The sequence below is a fragment of the Misgurnus anguillicaudatus genome, chromosome 9, assembly GCF_027580225.2.
Source record: "Misgurnus anguillicaudatus chromosome 9, ASM2758022v2, whole genome shotgun sequence".
In the NCBI taxonomy this organism is placed as follows: domain Eukaryota; kingdom Metazoa; phylum Chordata; class Actinopteri; order Cypriniformes; family Cobitidae; genus Misgurnus; species Misgurnus anguillicaudatus.
In genome coordinates, this window is record NC_073345.2 from 17,814,265 (window position 1) to 17,832,277 (window position 18,013).

The 18,013-nt window shown below is 37.9% G+C and overlaps 1 protein-coding gene across 1 annotated transcript in view; it reads right to left on the minus strand.

The window, feature by feature from the left end:
- The window catches only part of pcxa (pyruvate carboxylase a), a 154,959-nt gene that overhangs the window by 114,320 nt on the left and 22,626 nt on the right, over positions 1 to 18,013 (minus strand). The window contains exon 8 of the mRNA XM_073871229.1: positions 8,518 to 8,640. Coding sequence (XP_073727330.1) covers positions 8,518 to 8,640 — 123 coding nt within the window. The remainder of the gene's footprint in view (positions 1 to 8,517; positions 8,641 to 18,013) is intronic.

Genomic DNA, 18,013 nt, shown 5'->3' on the forward strand with positions numbered 1-18,013 from the left:
CAGAAGAGTCAAGTTTGAAAGAAAAAAAAATAGAAACTCTTTGGTTATGTTTTAGCGCAATGCTAATGGTCTAATCAGATTCAATGGATTATGCTAAGCTATGCTAAAAGAGATCAGCTGAATGGGTTCCAAAAACTGCAAAAAATCAAATGTTTAACTCTAGGGGAGCTGGAAAAAGCATATTTTAAAAAGAAAGTGGAGTGTCCCTTTTAAGTCCAGGTGCATGTGAGAAGGAATCCGCACGTGTTACAAGCTCTCTCACGCAAAGTGAAGCCCACAAACCCTCATGCGAGGAAAAGCATGCATTGCGGATGTTAATGTTAAACTATGATGATAATAATAATAACCATCGCCAACTATTGTCATAAAAGCCCGCTATTGGCGATATGTCTGACAATCGGCACAACCCTAGTCACCCATTAACCATTTGCCAAAACGTTTTTTAATTATTTTATTAATTTGCCTACTACAGGTCTCATCCTTAAGGCTGAAGTATGGTCCACTTTTTACGTGTACACAAATGTCTGCGCACAGTGTGCGTGACGTAAGTTGGTCATCAGAAGAGTGCGCGCATTCTGTGTGCGGACCGCCAGATGTTTGAAACATTTAACATTGTACATGTTGTTTGCGCATAAGCATATTGGAGAATGTAGTATGTAGAACAGTATGCATCGAACATCGGTGTACACATACAAGTCAAATAAACTATACTTTGCAAGGCTGTGCGTTCAACGGTGCGCGTACATTTACGTAAAAAATACTCCAGGGTTTAGACAATTTTCAAACAGTGTTAAATGAGTTTCTATCTATCTATGTACAGCGTGCTCCATTAGTATTGGGACTATAAAGGTAAAATTGCTCTGTGCAATATTGTCATTACACTTTCCATCAATGGTTTCTATGGTGCTTACAAACTCAGTTCATGAAGCTCACAGCGTACGATTTTGTGCTGACGCTGCTTTCACAGGCAGTCAGATCTCAGTAATGAATGGTGCAACTGAGGACAAGCAATGTTTGCGTGCAACACGCTTCAGCACTCAGCAGTTCCGGTATATAACTTTGTCGTTGAGTTATTGCTTCTAGATGTTTCCACTTCACAGCTAAAGAACTTACAGTCGACTGGGGAACATCTAGCAACCCCTCACATTTGATTGGAGTATGAGAATATAGTATTTCCCCTTCACAAATTATATCGTTTCATGGTAACCGTACACGGTGTATCTTATTCACAACTTTATTTATTTCTTTTACGACAGAATGAAGGCGGGTTTCATTTCAACACAATTCAAGGTGGAACACGCAGTTCTCGGGTGTACTGAAACTTAATGCCATTACACCCACAAACCTGCAGGTCCAGCAACTACTTATTGTTGCAGCCTAAAAGCAGTTTCGATGTTGTGCGCCCTTCCTCGCAGAAAATACATAAAAGCCAGTCAATCAGATTCAAGTTTGCCATTTGAAAAGGTTGTTGCCATCAGACTGAGAAAGCATAAACCTGACCGAAATGGACTGATACTACTAACCACCAACATTTCACCTCCCTACAACGACAGTCTCACAATGGTCAGCTGTCTTATTACCGCCATAGACTTTACGACCTGAAGGGATGAACAAAAGATTGGAGGAGATATCGAATTATGAAAACATGATGGGTAATTATGGGCAGCTGGCATATTTTATTACCTTGCCAGTGGCATGGAGCGACAGAGTGGCAGAGGGTAATTGATCTTAATTATTCTGCCCAACTGAAGGTCACATGAGCGGAGATTGAGTATAAGGGAACAAGAAAGCCCGGCTGCATGCAAATACACAGAGGGACAAGTCTCTGGGCATCAGGATCAACAATACATATAGCAGTGATTACAGGCCCTGTAATCGGCAAAGGGGTCAAAAGCAACAACAAAGTATTTACTGCTCCGCACAAACAAAAATCTATTATTGTGTTTTCAATGCTCGAGTCTTGCTTTCACACCAATTTTCATCATGGCCTATTCACACCAGAACACAAAAAAGCACTTTGGTCATTCGCAACCCTGCTTACCGTACAGTTTGCACTTGAGCAAAACACACAAAAGTCATATGATAACAACAATTTTTGAAGGTTTATTGCAGCGATTTAGTGTCGGTGTGAGGTAAGAATATGAGCTACAATAGCATTATTAGGCTTACGGTGTAAGGCTAGTAATGATAGTAATGCTGCTGTAATAATACTGCTAGGCAGAATATAAATATACATTACACACATTCATATTTTGACAGCAATTGTTTTTCGTGTCACATAACATATGTTGCATGTTTGTTAACAATATGGCTCAGATTTTTTAACAGCATCAACAAATACCATTGTCTGAAATTATTTTTCAAGTAACATAACCTAAAGACTCTCAATGCATTTCATGGTATAGTCATTTATTTATTCGTGTTCATGGACACAATTTTTTGTGTCGAATTTCTATATATTGTTTTTGGTGTCCCCCGATCACGACTTACTGTGTTATGTCACTGTAGGTTCTGTTGACTGTTACATTACAAACATCCTTATTGAAACATCAAACCTTACCCCAATGCCAAGTGACTGTAGCTGCGTTTCTATTACCTTTTAAATTGCACAAATTGGCATTGCGAATTGAAAGAACGGTCAATGGAAACATGTCAATTTCACAAAACCTTCGATATATCACAAAAAAACTTTTATATTCGCATAAGGGGCATTTTTAAGCAATCTGCAAAACGGCAATACTAACAGTTTATTTGCATTTCTAGGTCACCTGATGTAAGTAAGTCACAATTATTATTTTAAGATGACATTGTATATACTAAAACCTCCCAGAAACACCTCAATACTTGTCTGCTCCCAAGTATAACAGACGTTCCTTGCCAATAAAATCGTGATAATACTCCCACTAGGGATGCATAACAATTAAATCACGATTAATCTATAGTAGAATATAAGTTTTTGTATAATAACTTTGTATAGATAAATGCACATACACACACACACACACACACACACACACACACACACACACACACACAACACATATATGATGTAAACAAAAACTTTTATTCTGCTATAGATTGATTGCGATTAATCGTTATGCATCCCTAACTCCTACATTTCTTTTTATTTAAAATAATGTACTATAATTAGCTTTAAGAAACACCTATACGTTGCTGCTCCTAAGTATAAGGGGCTTTCCTTGTAAGAGTATTATCCAAACATTAATGCTGTCTCTTCCAGTTAAAAATAATGCCTAGTGTGGAGGAATATTAGTAAACCTACCAACATCAGTTGACGTGATGTTTGGAAGGATTTATCGCAAGAGGAAAAACTATGTTTTAGTTACATATTATCGGTTAATAGAAACTCTGTAATTTATTTTTTTGTCGACATTTAGAAAATATTGCTAAAGTTTTGCGTAAATGTTTAATGGAAACGCAGCTAATTACTGTTAGATTTTAGACATCCTAAAACAAACCCCAAAACCGTACCCCAACCCAAAGCAACAACAGTTTGAAAATAGAATAAAAAAATTTAAACAATACATAAAATGGTATGAAAAAGAAAGTCGCTCTCGGGGGACAGGAAAAACTATATATAGAAAAATTTGCTCATTGACATGAAAAAAAGGAAAATCGTGTCCATGAACATAAATAAATAAAATATTTTGTATGCGATAGGGTTGCGCACTCACATTTGGCCCCAATTGCCTTGAGCCGCGAGATTGTCCCCTCTCATCCACAGGCTTGCACTCACATTTCGAACTTGGGCGTGCTTTTGCGATCATTTTGAAGAAAACAGGAAGTTGTTCATGACGCAATGATAGACAGCCCTCTCACATGCCTAACATATTGTGATATTTGGCTTAGGCCGCTTAGACATTTTTATGTAATCGCACCACTGATGTCTTAGCCTGGTCCAACCAGACTCTCGTATATTCATTTCATTTGTACAGAGAGTCTGGCCACGCTCCATTGCAAAGCGTTACTTCCATTAAGGAGGGTCCTCTGTTGAAGTTTAAAACTATTGGATCTGCCCAGAGTCACTCTGAATCTGACATAACCAATCGCTAACGTTTGGTCGTGACGTATATCATGCACCGAAACCGTCCGGAAACAACAAGTCAGAATAATCAGACAAACAAAACTAAGCAAACATTGTTCTTGCTCCGGCTTTAACTTCTGTATATTCGGCAGTTTTGCAACAACGGACCGAATAGATTTTCTCACGTCTTTCTCCGCTGCCATTACTGAACTACAACTCAAACTTACGCACGACCTCAACGTCATCGTTCTTAGCCACCACCATCTGTTCGCTGATTGGTCCTGCAGATTTTTGCAGGAGAAAACAAAACTCTACAGAGCAGTCCCAGACGTAGTGTACTGAAGCGAAATGAAAATTAAGCGGAAGCATGTAGGAGGGCAGAGCCAGGCTACTGATGTCTCACCTTCTGGTCCAGGCTGCAGCAGAATTTGGGCTCACACTGTATGTTCCGCGCCCGAACCCACCTCTGCATAGGGGCCAGATCCCAGTTAAAGCAACACTATGTAGTTTTTTTACCTTTAAATAATTTCTCTAAAATTATTTCAGTGATAGAACAACTTTTAAACAGACAAATTGTACTGTTGCTGCAACCTGAGCAGCCTCCTAGCTGCTACAAGCACACTCTGAAAGTGGCGGTGGAGGGTAGGAAACACAGCCCTGACCCTCCCCCTGCCTGCAGAAGAGTGTCTGATACCAGGCATTGTTGCGCTTTTCAACCACATGGGGGAGCTGTAAGTCATTTTTACATGGAAACTACATAGTGTTGCTTTAACCAAATCGCACCCAGGCACGATACGGAGTGCTCACTTTAGTCAAACTAAACAGGGTTTGAAGGTCAAACGCACTTGGGTGCGGTTCGGATAGTGCAAGTATGCCCACAGACTCTTACATGTTAGTTTAATGGTGGATGCAAAAATTTGACAAACACTGATAACTTGTTCATAAAATGACATTTGTTTAATTCTAGGCAATAGGTTGCTACTTAGATGATGTTTAAATAAAAACTTTTGCTTATTTTGGATATTTTGTAATTTTTTAAGTTATGTTATTCCATATTCTGATAAATTTACTATTATTAAAAAATGTGAAAAATAAAAATAATTAATTGAATATAAAAATAAAAAAGAGAAAGAATGAGTAAGTGATCCTGAACTTTTGACAGTTGTTGTATATTTTTACTTTGTGTGATGGGATGACAAATTGCTATTCCCATTTTAGAAAACAACAATTTAATAATCATCAAAGTTTTAGATTAGGTTGTGAAGACCTGATACTGGACATGCCTAATGGCCAGCATGTTAGCAGAGCAGGTGGGGAGTCAAGTGTCTCAGTATGATGAACAGAAGGTGGCTGCTGGTGAAGGTCTTGGCAAACAAGCCCCACTGTTGGCTGAAGAGCTGAAAATCAAGTTCATTACAGTCATATGCGCTTCCAAAGGCTCACGCTCACAGCTGGGTTGCCATGCAATGCCAATTGCGATCTGACAGCTTCAATTTCATGCGACCAGATAGACATTTATAATGAATGGAGCGCTGGTATGCTCTACGGGCTTACTAGGTCGGAAGCGGTAGCTAAGGCAGCAAAAATGAGTCCGAAAGGTCAAAATCATGTGTATTCACCCAAGTGTTCATGTGTACATACTTTGAATTCTAACACTTTCATTAATCCGTTGAGCTTTTCATAATCAAATGTTTTCCTTTTCTGCTTCTGCATTTGAAGTCGAACATTTTCTTGGATTTTTGCCTCTAGGTTGAGAAGAAATCACTTAATCCTGTTCTCCAAAATGAGGAAGGATTTGTTTGAGATACAAGCCTGCTGAGAATCGTACAGGTTTTAAAGGGCCTAAGATGGTGATGATGATGTCTTCCATCTATTATCATGTTTTTTACACACTGACATTTTAACAGCCCGAGTACAATACAAATTTTGAGTGTTAATTAGTGTAATGGGGCTTTCTGAACATCACCCCTCAGTTCCACTAGATGAATTGCATTCGATCTCATGAAAACGCTCTGATAAAATGTCAACGAATTACTCGTTATTTAACAAAAAATATCTTAAATGTCAGGCAGTCAGTTATAGGGCATTATGTATCTGATAAACACTCAGCTCTGTGAAAAAAATTACTTTTGAGTCTCTGAGATTTCAAGGACTCTATAACCGTTTTTGATTTGCAGTAATTTGCAGTAATTGCAGCAATTTCCAGTAAATTTGCAGTAATTTCTGGAAACTACAAAGCTATTAATATACCTCCAACTCATCTAAAAAATAAATCCCAATATAAATATATCACAGTTAAAGCATAAGGAATCACAATGACACATCATGCATAATATAACTGACAGCTTTTAAATTTTAACCCATCCATTACAGCAATTTTAAAGGGATAGTTAACGAAAAAAGGAAAATTCTGTCATTATTTTCTCATTAACCATTTTGGGTGAACTGTGGGTCAGTGCGATAATGGTATATGATAGAAGTCTTAGAAAATTTGTTTGCTGATACTGATTCTCAAAAACGCAATATTGAATATTTTTTAATCATACAAGAGTCATGGCAGTTGTTTTGTTTTCAGTTTACATCCCAACCACTAGGTAGCAGTCTTTTTACAGTGACGGGAAGTGGAGGTCTTCACGGCCATGATCAGAGTCAGTCGGCGCTAACGCGCTACAGCACATGTTAGTGTTCGAATTGAGGGGGTCCCGGACCTCCTATAAGCCTTCAGGGACCCCCCCATAAAGCCCTGGTTTATATTAAAATTAAAATACTACATGAATTTGAAATTCTTATGTTGCGCTGCCACAAAGTAAACTAATTTAAATGATTTCTGTCTGAAATAAATAGTAACTCTCAAGTACGCTTTTTTCTGGAGGAATTGACGGACAAGTTGTGGATTATTTTTTACCTCATTGACGGTAAGAATCTTTAGAAATCTTTAGGATGTTTTTTTTATTCTTCTCAAATTATTTCACACCAGTGGCGAGGCTACCCACTCAGATTGACGGATGGTCCCGCCAATATATCCATTAAATAATAACTTTTAAATATGTATTGTGTATTAATATTTACTGCCAGGTAGTGCTGCACAATTAATCGCAATCGCGATGTCAGCCTGTGCGATTATATGACAGCAAAATGTTGCAATTATATTAAATAAATAAATGTGTGGACTTGTTAACACAAACTTTCTGATAACAGTTTGATGATTTTCCTTGCTGTTTAAAAAAAAAAAGAAAAACGAACAAAAAGACAGTGCACGTGTGGCATGCACGTGTGTGGTGTGCGTCGTCGCTTGTGCCAGGGCGGGGATGGATGCGGAGGAGGTTGACAGTGATCTGGTGGCTAGAAAGGGGCTCTGTGTCTGTTGTGTGGCGGTGTTTTGGATTTGGGATTGCTGACACTGGGCGGTTGCTGCATCACGTGGCAATACGAAAACAATGCTAAAATGTGTATTTGTAAAACTAGAAATATCACTAAACTGTGTGTGGATTTTCCTTAAAACCCATCAAGTTGACTCATGATACCATTTAGTATAATCACAATCGCACATCGCAATATTAGCATCAATAACCGCAATGGGAACAATTATCCAAATCGTGCAGCCCTACTGCCAGGTAAACCTTGCAGAAGATTTAAATAATTACAACAATGTGTGAAAATTATTTCATGAACAAACAAACATGTATGAGAATTAAATGTCAAAGCAATAAAACAGACAATTAATCGTCATAATCGCCAAAGCCCTAAAACAGGCAATTAACCGTCATAATCAACCCAGTTTATTAGACAATTAACCGTCAGCCAAATTTCATAAACGTGACAGCCCTATTATGAATTAAACGTCTTTTAATATTTAAAATGTTTGCTCAGAAAGCACAAATAAGGTAGCAAATAAGCAATGCTAATGTCAAGCACACTGCACTGTTGCAAGCATTGTTATACAGTATATCAAATGGGCAAATGGTCCTTATTGTGTACGCCGGCTCAAGATATAAAAAAGTCAAAGCTGCAATGTAAAGTCACCCGTCACAGAGACAGCACATAGATTTCTGAATCTGGGATAATGAGTCGAAGCTCTTAATCAGCAAGAGAGGAAAACATAGATATGGATTGCATGCATCAATGCCAGGTAAAAAAGAAAATGCTGCTAAGTTAGACAAATATGACATCCTATTTTATTCCCAAAATAAGAAATATCCCAGCCTTGCTTACAGTACTGTAACGTACCGCATTGTTATGTATCATGGCCTTGTATCGTGACACGTATTGTTTCGCCAGATTCTTGCCAATACACAGCCCTAGTACATGATCAATAAGATGTAGTAGTAGAGACATTTCTCTTAAAAATTGCGTTTTGTCAAAAAATGGCCCTGAAACATCCTGCCACCATTATTGTTTGTGTGAGGGTCTGTGTTCATAAACGAAAAAGACAGAAAGAGTGATTGAGAGAAACTGAGGAAGTTAGAAAAACTCACATCCGTGATCTCCTCTGTAACTGTGTGCTCCACTTGCAGACGGGAGTTGACCTCGATGAAGTAGTGTTTACCGTGTTTGTCAACCAGGAACTCCACTGTGCCTGCATTTTCATAACCAACCTAAAGAAAAGAGATGGATTGAGTTATGAGCACATACAGTTCAGAGCTTCACACATACTACTAAATAGCCTAAATAATAGAAAAATTCAGATAAATCAGAAATACAATTTGTGAACCAAAACACCGTGTGACACGCTTGCAGGGGTGCATTATCTGAAGCGGCAAATCAAATCAAAATAATAAACTGACAGCACAAAGAAAAACATAGCAATCATTACAACATTAAAAAATCAAATCCTGTGCAAATCACTCATGCTTTTAAAGCAATACTGTCTGGCAAAAGTGACAAACCAGCAGATATTGGCACAGAGATGAATGCTTTGGGTTGGTGACAGGTGAATTGTCATGTGTGAAGGAGTCGATGCCTCCTTTGAGAATTGTCATTGGCTGATTAGTGAACATTTATCATGAGCTCATCATTAAATCGTGACTTTTTTGTAGTCAGTTGTAGATCAAGTAATCTTTGAAAAAGTTATTTTTGTGTTTTTTAAGTACATAAGATTATTATACAAAAATGCTGGGTTCTTTTCAACCCAGCATGGGTTAAATAACAACCCAGCAGGCAGGGCTCATCCCTTTTTGACCCAGTGTTAGTGATAAAGTTTGTTTTATAGGAGGAATAATTACTAGGCCATGTCTTGACACGAATACATGAACACGTGTCCGTCTGTGTCCATCAACACGTACAACCCAACAGGGGGCTCCCATAATCCCATCCCCAAATTTCACAGAAGTGTGATCCAATTAGTCCTCTCTTAGTCTGCCAAATTTCCCAAAATAAGACATTTTGAAACGCACACTAATGTAGACAGCATCTTAAGCGTCCTTAAACAGGCTGTCAACACACACTGAGATCAAACAAACCAACCCTACAAAGTCCTGGATGATATTCATATACACCCTCAGAAATCGCAAGACCTGAGAGACCACGAGAAGATGTAAAGACAGCGTGCCGAGACATCCATCATACGCTCTCTTTCACACACTAAAATACAGCGAGCAGATTAAAACTATTAGACCATCACCAACAAAGAGATGAAAGTAAGACGGAGCTCAGACCGTCCACATGAAGAAAGGTACAGACAGGCAATTAAACGAGAGAGAGAGAGAGGTGGGGGAGAGAGAGTGAGAGAGAGAGAGAGACAGATGGCATTCCACTGAGAAAACTAAAGATGGTGAGTGAGAAGAAGGGGAGAAATTAGTAATCATGAGTTTCACAGCTTGATACAATTTCTAATTACTTCACAGCACTCATACTATACACATGATCTCCTCATGGACTCCAGCAAAAGACAGAAGACACCACAAACTGAGGTTTACTGGGTCCATTATCATCAATACATGACAATTACAGATGTGCGCTATTACCAATTTGACTGTTGTTTCACCGCAAGTTTTGAGTCGACTACTCTAAAAGTAAGACCTCCAGAACACAGGAAAAACTTTAAGTGTATATATATGAAGCAGGCCTGGCACCACGATGGCATAACTGAGAGAGGGGGCTCCATTTGTTTATTTATTTATTTATTTATTTATTTATTTATTTATTTATTTATTTATTTATTTAATTATTTATTTAATTATTTATTTAATTATTTCTTTATTTATTTAATTATTTCTTTATTTATTTCTTTATTTCTTTATTTCTTTATTTCTTTATTTCTTTATTTCTTTATTTATTTATTTATTTATTTATTTATTTATTTATTTATTTATTTATTTATTTATTTATTTATTATGGATACCTATATTATTGCCTGTATTAATTAATGAATGAATTAATTTATTTATTTATTTATTTATTTATTTTGGCTACCTATATTATTGCCTGTAATATGCCTACACATTGGGCTTTCACTTTTAAATCGCCTAACATTTCCTAACATTTCCTCGATTAATGTTTCAGCCTGCGATGTTTCAAACATTCGTTACTTAAATGCAAATCACACGAACTAGCAATGTTGCCGTCTTATCATCACCATGGGAAAAGAAGAGACAAAAGCGACTGCCAAGATGAATCCGACTTTGGAACATCAGGACTGTCGTCCTTTCAGGCTAACTGAAAGGATTCTTAATTCTAAGTGACTAGGATAAGTTTAAGTTGAAGCACTGAATTAACTGAAAAAAAATCAAAGGTTGAACTAAATTAAAAACTTAAACATAAATAGTATGATTAATATCCAATAAACGTAAGTATTATAGGCCCAGTAAAAAGTAAATGACAAAACTATGACAAAAACAGAACTTAACTACTAAAAAAATAAATACATTAAATAAAGAGAAGCACAGCATCTAGAAGTTTACAACTCTTTTAATGGCAAGTTTAATGTTTGTGACCCTGCTTTTTTATAATAGGAGGTATGATATTGTGTGGAAAATCACTCCCATTATTATAATGCTACTCAGCAGTCTCACATAAAAAGGAGAGAAAGGGATAAGGAAAACTGTTGCTTTGTAAACAGTAATGAGCAATACTATTAAAGAACAACAAAACAAATGTTTACATACATTTTATGTGTCTTCGCTTAGCATATTTATCTCCTTTTCGACATTGATGGCACTTGGTTTGTCACTCTCTGCACTGTCTATGGTCCTGAATGGCTTTTTAATCTCTTTGCTGCCCATCTGAATCCTCGCCTGCTTTTATTTTTGAATTGTTCCCTGTTCTGACTGGATTCCCCAAATAGCGAATTATCCTCGTCTCTCGTTAGCCCGTTGTTCAGCTTTATTAATAACGTCTGATTTATCTACGCAGGTCGCTTTGAGGATGATAGTGACAGCGACATTCCTTGCACGCGTGAGTTGCATTTAAGAAACAAATGTTTAAAACTTCGTAGGCTGAAATGTCAAGAAAACGCCACCTAGGTCACTAAATTGTACTGCGCCAAGCAATTTGCCTGAGATTAAGTATAGTTGAGGTCATTGGATGAATTTAGTTATACACGTTATTAATGCAATCGTTATTTCAAAGTGTATGACTGAATTAAGCTGGGGGGACCATGCCCCCCTCTGCCCCACTGTGGCGCCGGGCCTGATATGAAGAGTTTGGATGCAAAAGTGTGTCTAGCATGGTTTCTTGTTAATGAGCATTTTTTTATCAGACTCTTTATGGATTCTGTCTAAAAACTGCATTTCTGAAAGGCCTGAGGGCAGATTTTACGCGAAAGTATTTGATGAACGTATAGAGACAGAGCGCAGTTATGCAAATTTGAAAACCACGCCCACCGGGGGGGAATCAATCCAACCGTCTCCATTGACTTTGTATTGCGAGAAGCCGCCTCCTTGTCATTTCTGGCTTATAACAAAAAACTAAATAATGCCTAAAAGCTGCTGTGTGACAATATGTACAGCTAACAAGCCAAATAACCCAGAAATAAGTTTTTATAAGCTATCGAGCCGTAAAACCCAGTCTTTAACTAGAATAAAGTGGATCGCCGACTACGTTTCCCCCTATTGGACGCAGTTCTACTAATAGAAGTACTATGAAAAGTTGCCTGTATCCATTTTTGTGTCTTTAAAACACTCGTTTTTTGGGGATGACAGCTTATAAAAACTTATTTACAGATTAAACTTAAAAACAGAATAATACCTAAAAGCTGCTGTGTGACAAGGTGTACATCTAACACGCCAAAAAAAAAAAAAAAAAATTTTATAAGCTGTCGACTTCAAAAAACGAGTGTTTAGACACAGAAATGGAAACAGGCAACTTTTCATAGTACTCCTATTAGTAGAACTGCGTCCAGTAGGGGGAAACGTAGGCGGCGATCCACTTTATTCTCCTTAAAAACTGGGTTTTACGGCTCGATAGCTTATAAAAACTTATTTTTGGGTTCTTTGGCTTGTTAGCTGTACATATTGTCACAAAGCAGCTTTTTAGGCATTATTCAGTTTTTTGTTATAAGCCAGAAATGACAAGGAGGCGGCCTCTTGCAATACAAAGTCAATGGAGACGGTTGGATTGCTTTCCCCCCGGTGGGCGTGGTTTTCAGGTTATGACGCGCTGCCCTCTGTCTCTATAGTACGTGTCGAAAGCATTCGGTTACAATAAAATGGGGCGGCAGTGGTTGAGTGGTTCATGTAGTTGTCTACAAATCGGAAGGTTGGTGGTTGAATCCCCGGGTCCACCTGACCAAGTGTCAAGCTGTCGTTGAGCAAGACACCTAACCCCACCTTGCATGGCTGACACCGCCATCGGTGTATGAATGTGTGAGTGAATTGGTGAATGTGAGGTATGTGAAGCGCTTTGGATGGCCATTGGCGCTATATAAATGCAGTCCATTTACCATCATCTCATTTTTGCCGGAGGTGGCATTTAGCAGCTTTTGCATCTGAACTGTTCCTATATAAGACACTTTTCTAAAAATCCCAACACTGGGCACTTGACAGATTTTCTTTACTTAGGAGATTTGGTTGCTATGCTACTTTTGCTTTGTTTATCAGTCGTTGTACAATGCGGTGGTTTGTCGATGTGCTACTTGTCCCGCCCATCATCAACTGTGATTGGACATCGGAGTAAAAAGTGGCATTGATGAGTTCAGCGTTTCACCCAAAGCTAAACATCTGTCGTCAATTTCAGCAAATATACGTAATCATAAGAAAGCATGAAAAAAAGGAGGGGGCATAAACTGCCAATCACAACTTAAGGTGCGGTCACAATGAGCATGCAAATCTTTTTCGGACATTACTGTGAATATGGGCAGGGAGGGCTTCATCAATATAAGTTCTTTGGCTTCAACAATCTTTGTTTTTAGTATAGAGAAAGGTCACGCCGTGAAGTTTTCTACTGGTCCCATATCTCCACATGATACAAATTTACAGATCAAAGTTGACCAGACTTTGATATGCAGTAAAATGCCGAATATCTTGGCACAAGCTTGCATTTTCGATCTGACGCAGTTGCATGCGTTTAAATGAAAGTCAATGGACCACCCCTTTAAACATTCAGTCAGTTCCTCACCCAAAGTCCTTGTACAGTTTCAGACTTTAAATATAGCATGCATCAAATTTTCATCAAATTTTGTGTTAATTTCAGTGACAACACTTTTAAACAAAAGGTGCTACAGAAGGTTCTTCACAGGCATGCCATAGAATAACCATTTTTGGTTAGCATAAAAACTTCAAAATTCCTTAATTATTTATTTCCTACCTTTATATATTCTGTAAAATATATTTTTACACTACAAATAACCTTTTGTGCAACAGAAAGGTTTTTCGGATGTTAAAGGTTCTTTATGGAACCATACTTCTTCTATAGCACCGTCATTTTTAAGAGTAAACTATTCCTTTACACGTTCACATTAGACACCCTCCCTTCACTCAAATCCTAACCAGGTTTAAATCCTCGCTGGAAAGACAGTGAGAGATTGTAAGAAACCAGATATTCTGACAAGCCGAGAACAGATGCTTGCATTACGCAATCATTGAAGTTAAACATTGTTATGCACACATCCTCATCTTCTGCTGATGATTAGCAGCGAAGACAATTTATGATCCCAATCAACATCAGCAGACGCTTTGGTTGCTTTACACACAAACAGGGGCTTATAACAGTAAATGTTGACTGTGGGTCTGATACCACATCAAGGCTGCGATCCCCAACCTGTGCTTCAGGCACTCAGGGTAGAGCAGCTGTCTCCATGGCAACAGCGGGCATAAAACAAAAAAGAAAAAGATGCTAAAACAGGGGAGATGGTTTTGTCATGTAAATGTCTCATTCATCCTGATGTCAGACCGATCAAATGAAAAAGCTTCAAACGGTAGCCACATCAATTCGACCAGCGCCCCAAAAAGAACGGGTCAACAAAAATGTAACGTAATTGGCACACAGAATTTATTTCTTCAAAGATTTGTTGTTGCCCATTTAATAGGCTGCCAACAAAGAAAAGACGGATTATAAGGCTTCACGTCACAGGGTCAGCTTTGACGAATAAATTGAAAAAATAAACTAAAATAAAATTGACTATTGTGAAGAAATCTGTTCTGGCAAACGTCATTACCCTGAGCCGTGAGCATTGAGAGAGAGACAAAAAAAGAAATTCTGTGCAGAAAAATACAACAGGAGTGCGAAATTGCGATTGGCTTTGAAGGTCAGGGAGAACAAAAACACATCTGTCTGTTTTTATTAACAAGGACATGGCCGAGACATCTCATAACTCTCTAGCACGAAGTTCATATTCTTAATGGCAAGCGCTGGAAACAACACTGAACGTCTGCTAAAGGTCAGTTCAAGTCAAATCAAATAGTGTTTGTCCCAAAATGAAGAATGAGAAACATAACGCACAGCTTTTACATTCCACTGACATAGTCCTAATGAACAACAACGCCATCTTTATTTAACAGAGTTTGTGTGAAACTTCTGCTACTTATCTTGACTGGACTTCTACAGTGGCAAGAGATTTTTCTTGGTCATTTTTTAAAGTAACCATGGTCACTCGCTATTTGCTATGTTCTTGCAGATAATCTAAATATGAAGAACTTGGATGCAAAAGCCCCTAAACAACACCTCTGTCAAAAATGTGATAATGTTATACCACGGATCTCTCAAATGCTGGATTCTGATTGGCCAGTCGCGACAATACAAGGTTCATTCTTTTCAGATAATTATCACTCAAAACGAATAAACACACGGAAACCCGTATACTGCAAATAATTTTGATAGTTACAGTTTAATGTTACACAAAAATTAAATATAAAAATGTCTTTTAATAACAAGCGACACTATATTTACAAATGATTAAACCAAATAATGTGTTGTGACATTTGAACGTCTTGTCTTATCGTAAAACCGAAAGTAAATGTGTTAAAAATAAGCAAATAAAATATTTAAAATATTATATTTAATGCTCCCTACCTTACTTATGAGGTAAATAGCTGTGTAATAAGCATGATAATGTACAGGCAGCATGTTGTTAATCCAAAATAAGCCCCCTTTAGTGTGATACAACCCGATCACACTGTCGGGCTTATTTCTTCAATAACAACCTGCTGCCTATACATTGTCTGTTTCGTAAAATGCACACCTAACTTTCAAATGTCTTAAAAATAGCCACCAGAGCAATGTTTATGGTAACCGTGTTACAAGTGGAATAATTGACTCCAGTCCTTTAAATTATTTGAAAATAACACCGCTTAGCATTGTGCCGCATTACCACATTGGGTGTACATTATCCCGAGCAGATATTGTACTACTATACTACATGAAACCTGCATTACTTGCGAGCGGACCCTACGCTAACAGGATTTTGTTTCTGTTTGCCTGTCTCATCACACCACTGATCTACAGGCCTTCCATCAAATGTGATGCCCAGCCAATGTCATCCCAGCAACCACCATATATACAGATGTTTTATTTCCCATAACATTTTATAATATAGTATCTAAAGTATAATATATCCTCTATAGAATCAGCTATGTCTCTCTCTCTCAAGGGTTTTTTTCTCCAAAGGATTTTTCTCCTAGGAGTTTTTTCAAACCCCTAGGGAGTCAGCTGACATTGGCTTAACTTAAAACTCGCTTCTATACATTACATTATTACTACGCTTGCAAGTACGGTTTAATCTTAGCCGCAGTACTCTGCATAAAAATCATAAAAAATGCTGCCGCACGCTGGCATTTAAGAAAAAAACACTGGCAGGGAAAGAGTTAATCTTGCCATAATTAATAAGCAATAACGGTTTGTTGGCAGAATCCAATAAACGCAACTGCAAATTGCAGACAGCAAAGTCCTCCAAGTTCTCAAAAGAAGAATTGAATGAATGATGGTGCGCGTACATTGCGGTCCAAAGTTTTTTCACCCTGTTAAAGGAGGTTTCCCAAATATATTAGGATATTGACAAATTGTTTAACCTTATACCTTAGTTCAGAAAGGACATTGAAAAGTGACCAGTGACTTTTTAGAAGTGGAGAATGTGTTAAATACCAATAAAATGACTAAGGGTGTAATCACTATCCAAAACAAACCGCGCTCGGGCACATTTGACCCCCAAAGCCTGGTTTGTTTGACTAGTGTGATCGTTTAAAAGCGTCTGGGCCCACTTGCAAAGGTGGGCTGGAGCGCAGTTGACTTGGGCTGGGGCGCGAAAGGCTATAATGTGAGCGCAATTGCACAAGAGCGCAATTCAAAAGGAGATACATTAATTGCGCGACCACTCACCTTCATCGGCCTCCTGCACGGGGCAGGGTTACATGAATGTCCGAGCTGCACACACGTGACCGATCAACTAAGCAATATGATGCCATGTGAGAGGGCTGTGCATCGCGCACCAAACGACTCAAAATAAAAAAAACACAGACTTAACATTACAATGAGTTCCAGTGTTAAGAGAGCGCTTTACTTCCTGCTTTTTTCAAAACAATCACATCCCGATGACAAAAGCGTGACCAGGCTAAGATCTATAAAAGTACAGTGTGAGTGCATGCATCTGGAGGAGTAGGGAGGGGGACAATCGGGCTGGGGCATGGTTTGGTTTGGATAATGTGAGTGCACCCTTAAGTGACATTTCTGAAAATAAGGCATTTAAATCACTTACTAATAACCTTTCCATTGCCATTAAAGTGAAATTACTGAACCTAAACATAAAAGCCTGGTAACAAAATGCTAATTTACAAGAAAACATGTCAGACGCACTTGGATGGTTTTGTATCTAAAAACTACCACTTTAAATCCACAGCAGAAAAAAACATCTAAGTTTGAAACAGCATTAAGATGAGTAACTTACTTTAAGGGTGAACTAATCCTTTAAAAGAGAGTGAGGGAGAATTTTTTGATATTAAATGGAGTCAAACGTGGGATAACAGGAGGATATATTCTGCTGCACTTATAAGATTGAGGGGTCATAAAAACCTGTACTCAGGAAATGCAACAGGAAATGAGATTGAAAGAAGCTTCAAGTGTCGGAGAGAACATGTCAAAGGCTCAAATGAGGTTTTAATGCTTGCACTGAGATATCTGCAAGCCTGGCCATCTTCTCAATCTTTCCCTGGTCCATATGAAAAACAGATGGAGAAATTTGAGCATGCTCTTCCTTTATTTCTCTCCCACTCTCCTCCACAAAGTGCACAAGTCACATTTTTCATACTCATGCTCCGTTTATGACAGAATTGTTTTTGCAGGGGTTGGAGTCCACTATCCAAATGGTTTAAAGCCCTAAAAATAAATTTAAATATATATATACAAAAATTATGATAATAAAATGTATAAAATCAATATTAGTGACTCGTTGTTCATACAAGTAATGAGTTTTCTAGTTTTCATTAAAGATTCAGTAAAATGATTAAACTCAACAGACTGATTTAAACCCATTACTATACAAAAATGAAAATTCTGTCTCACCCTTAAGTTATTACAGCCCTGCATTTATTTCTTTGCTCCGCT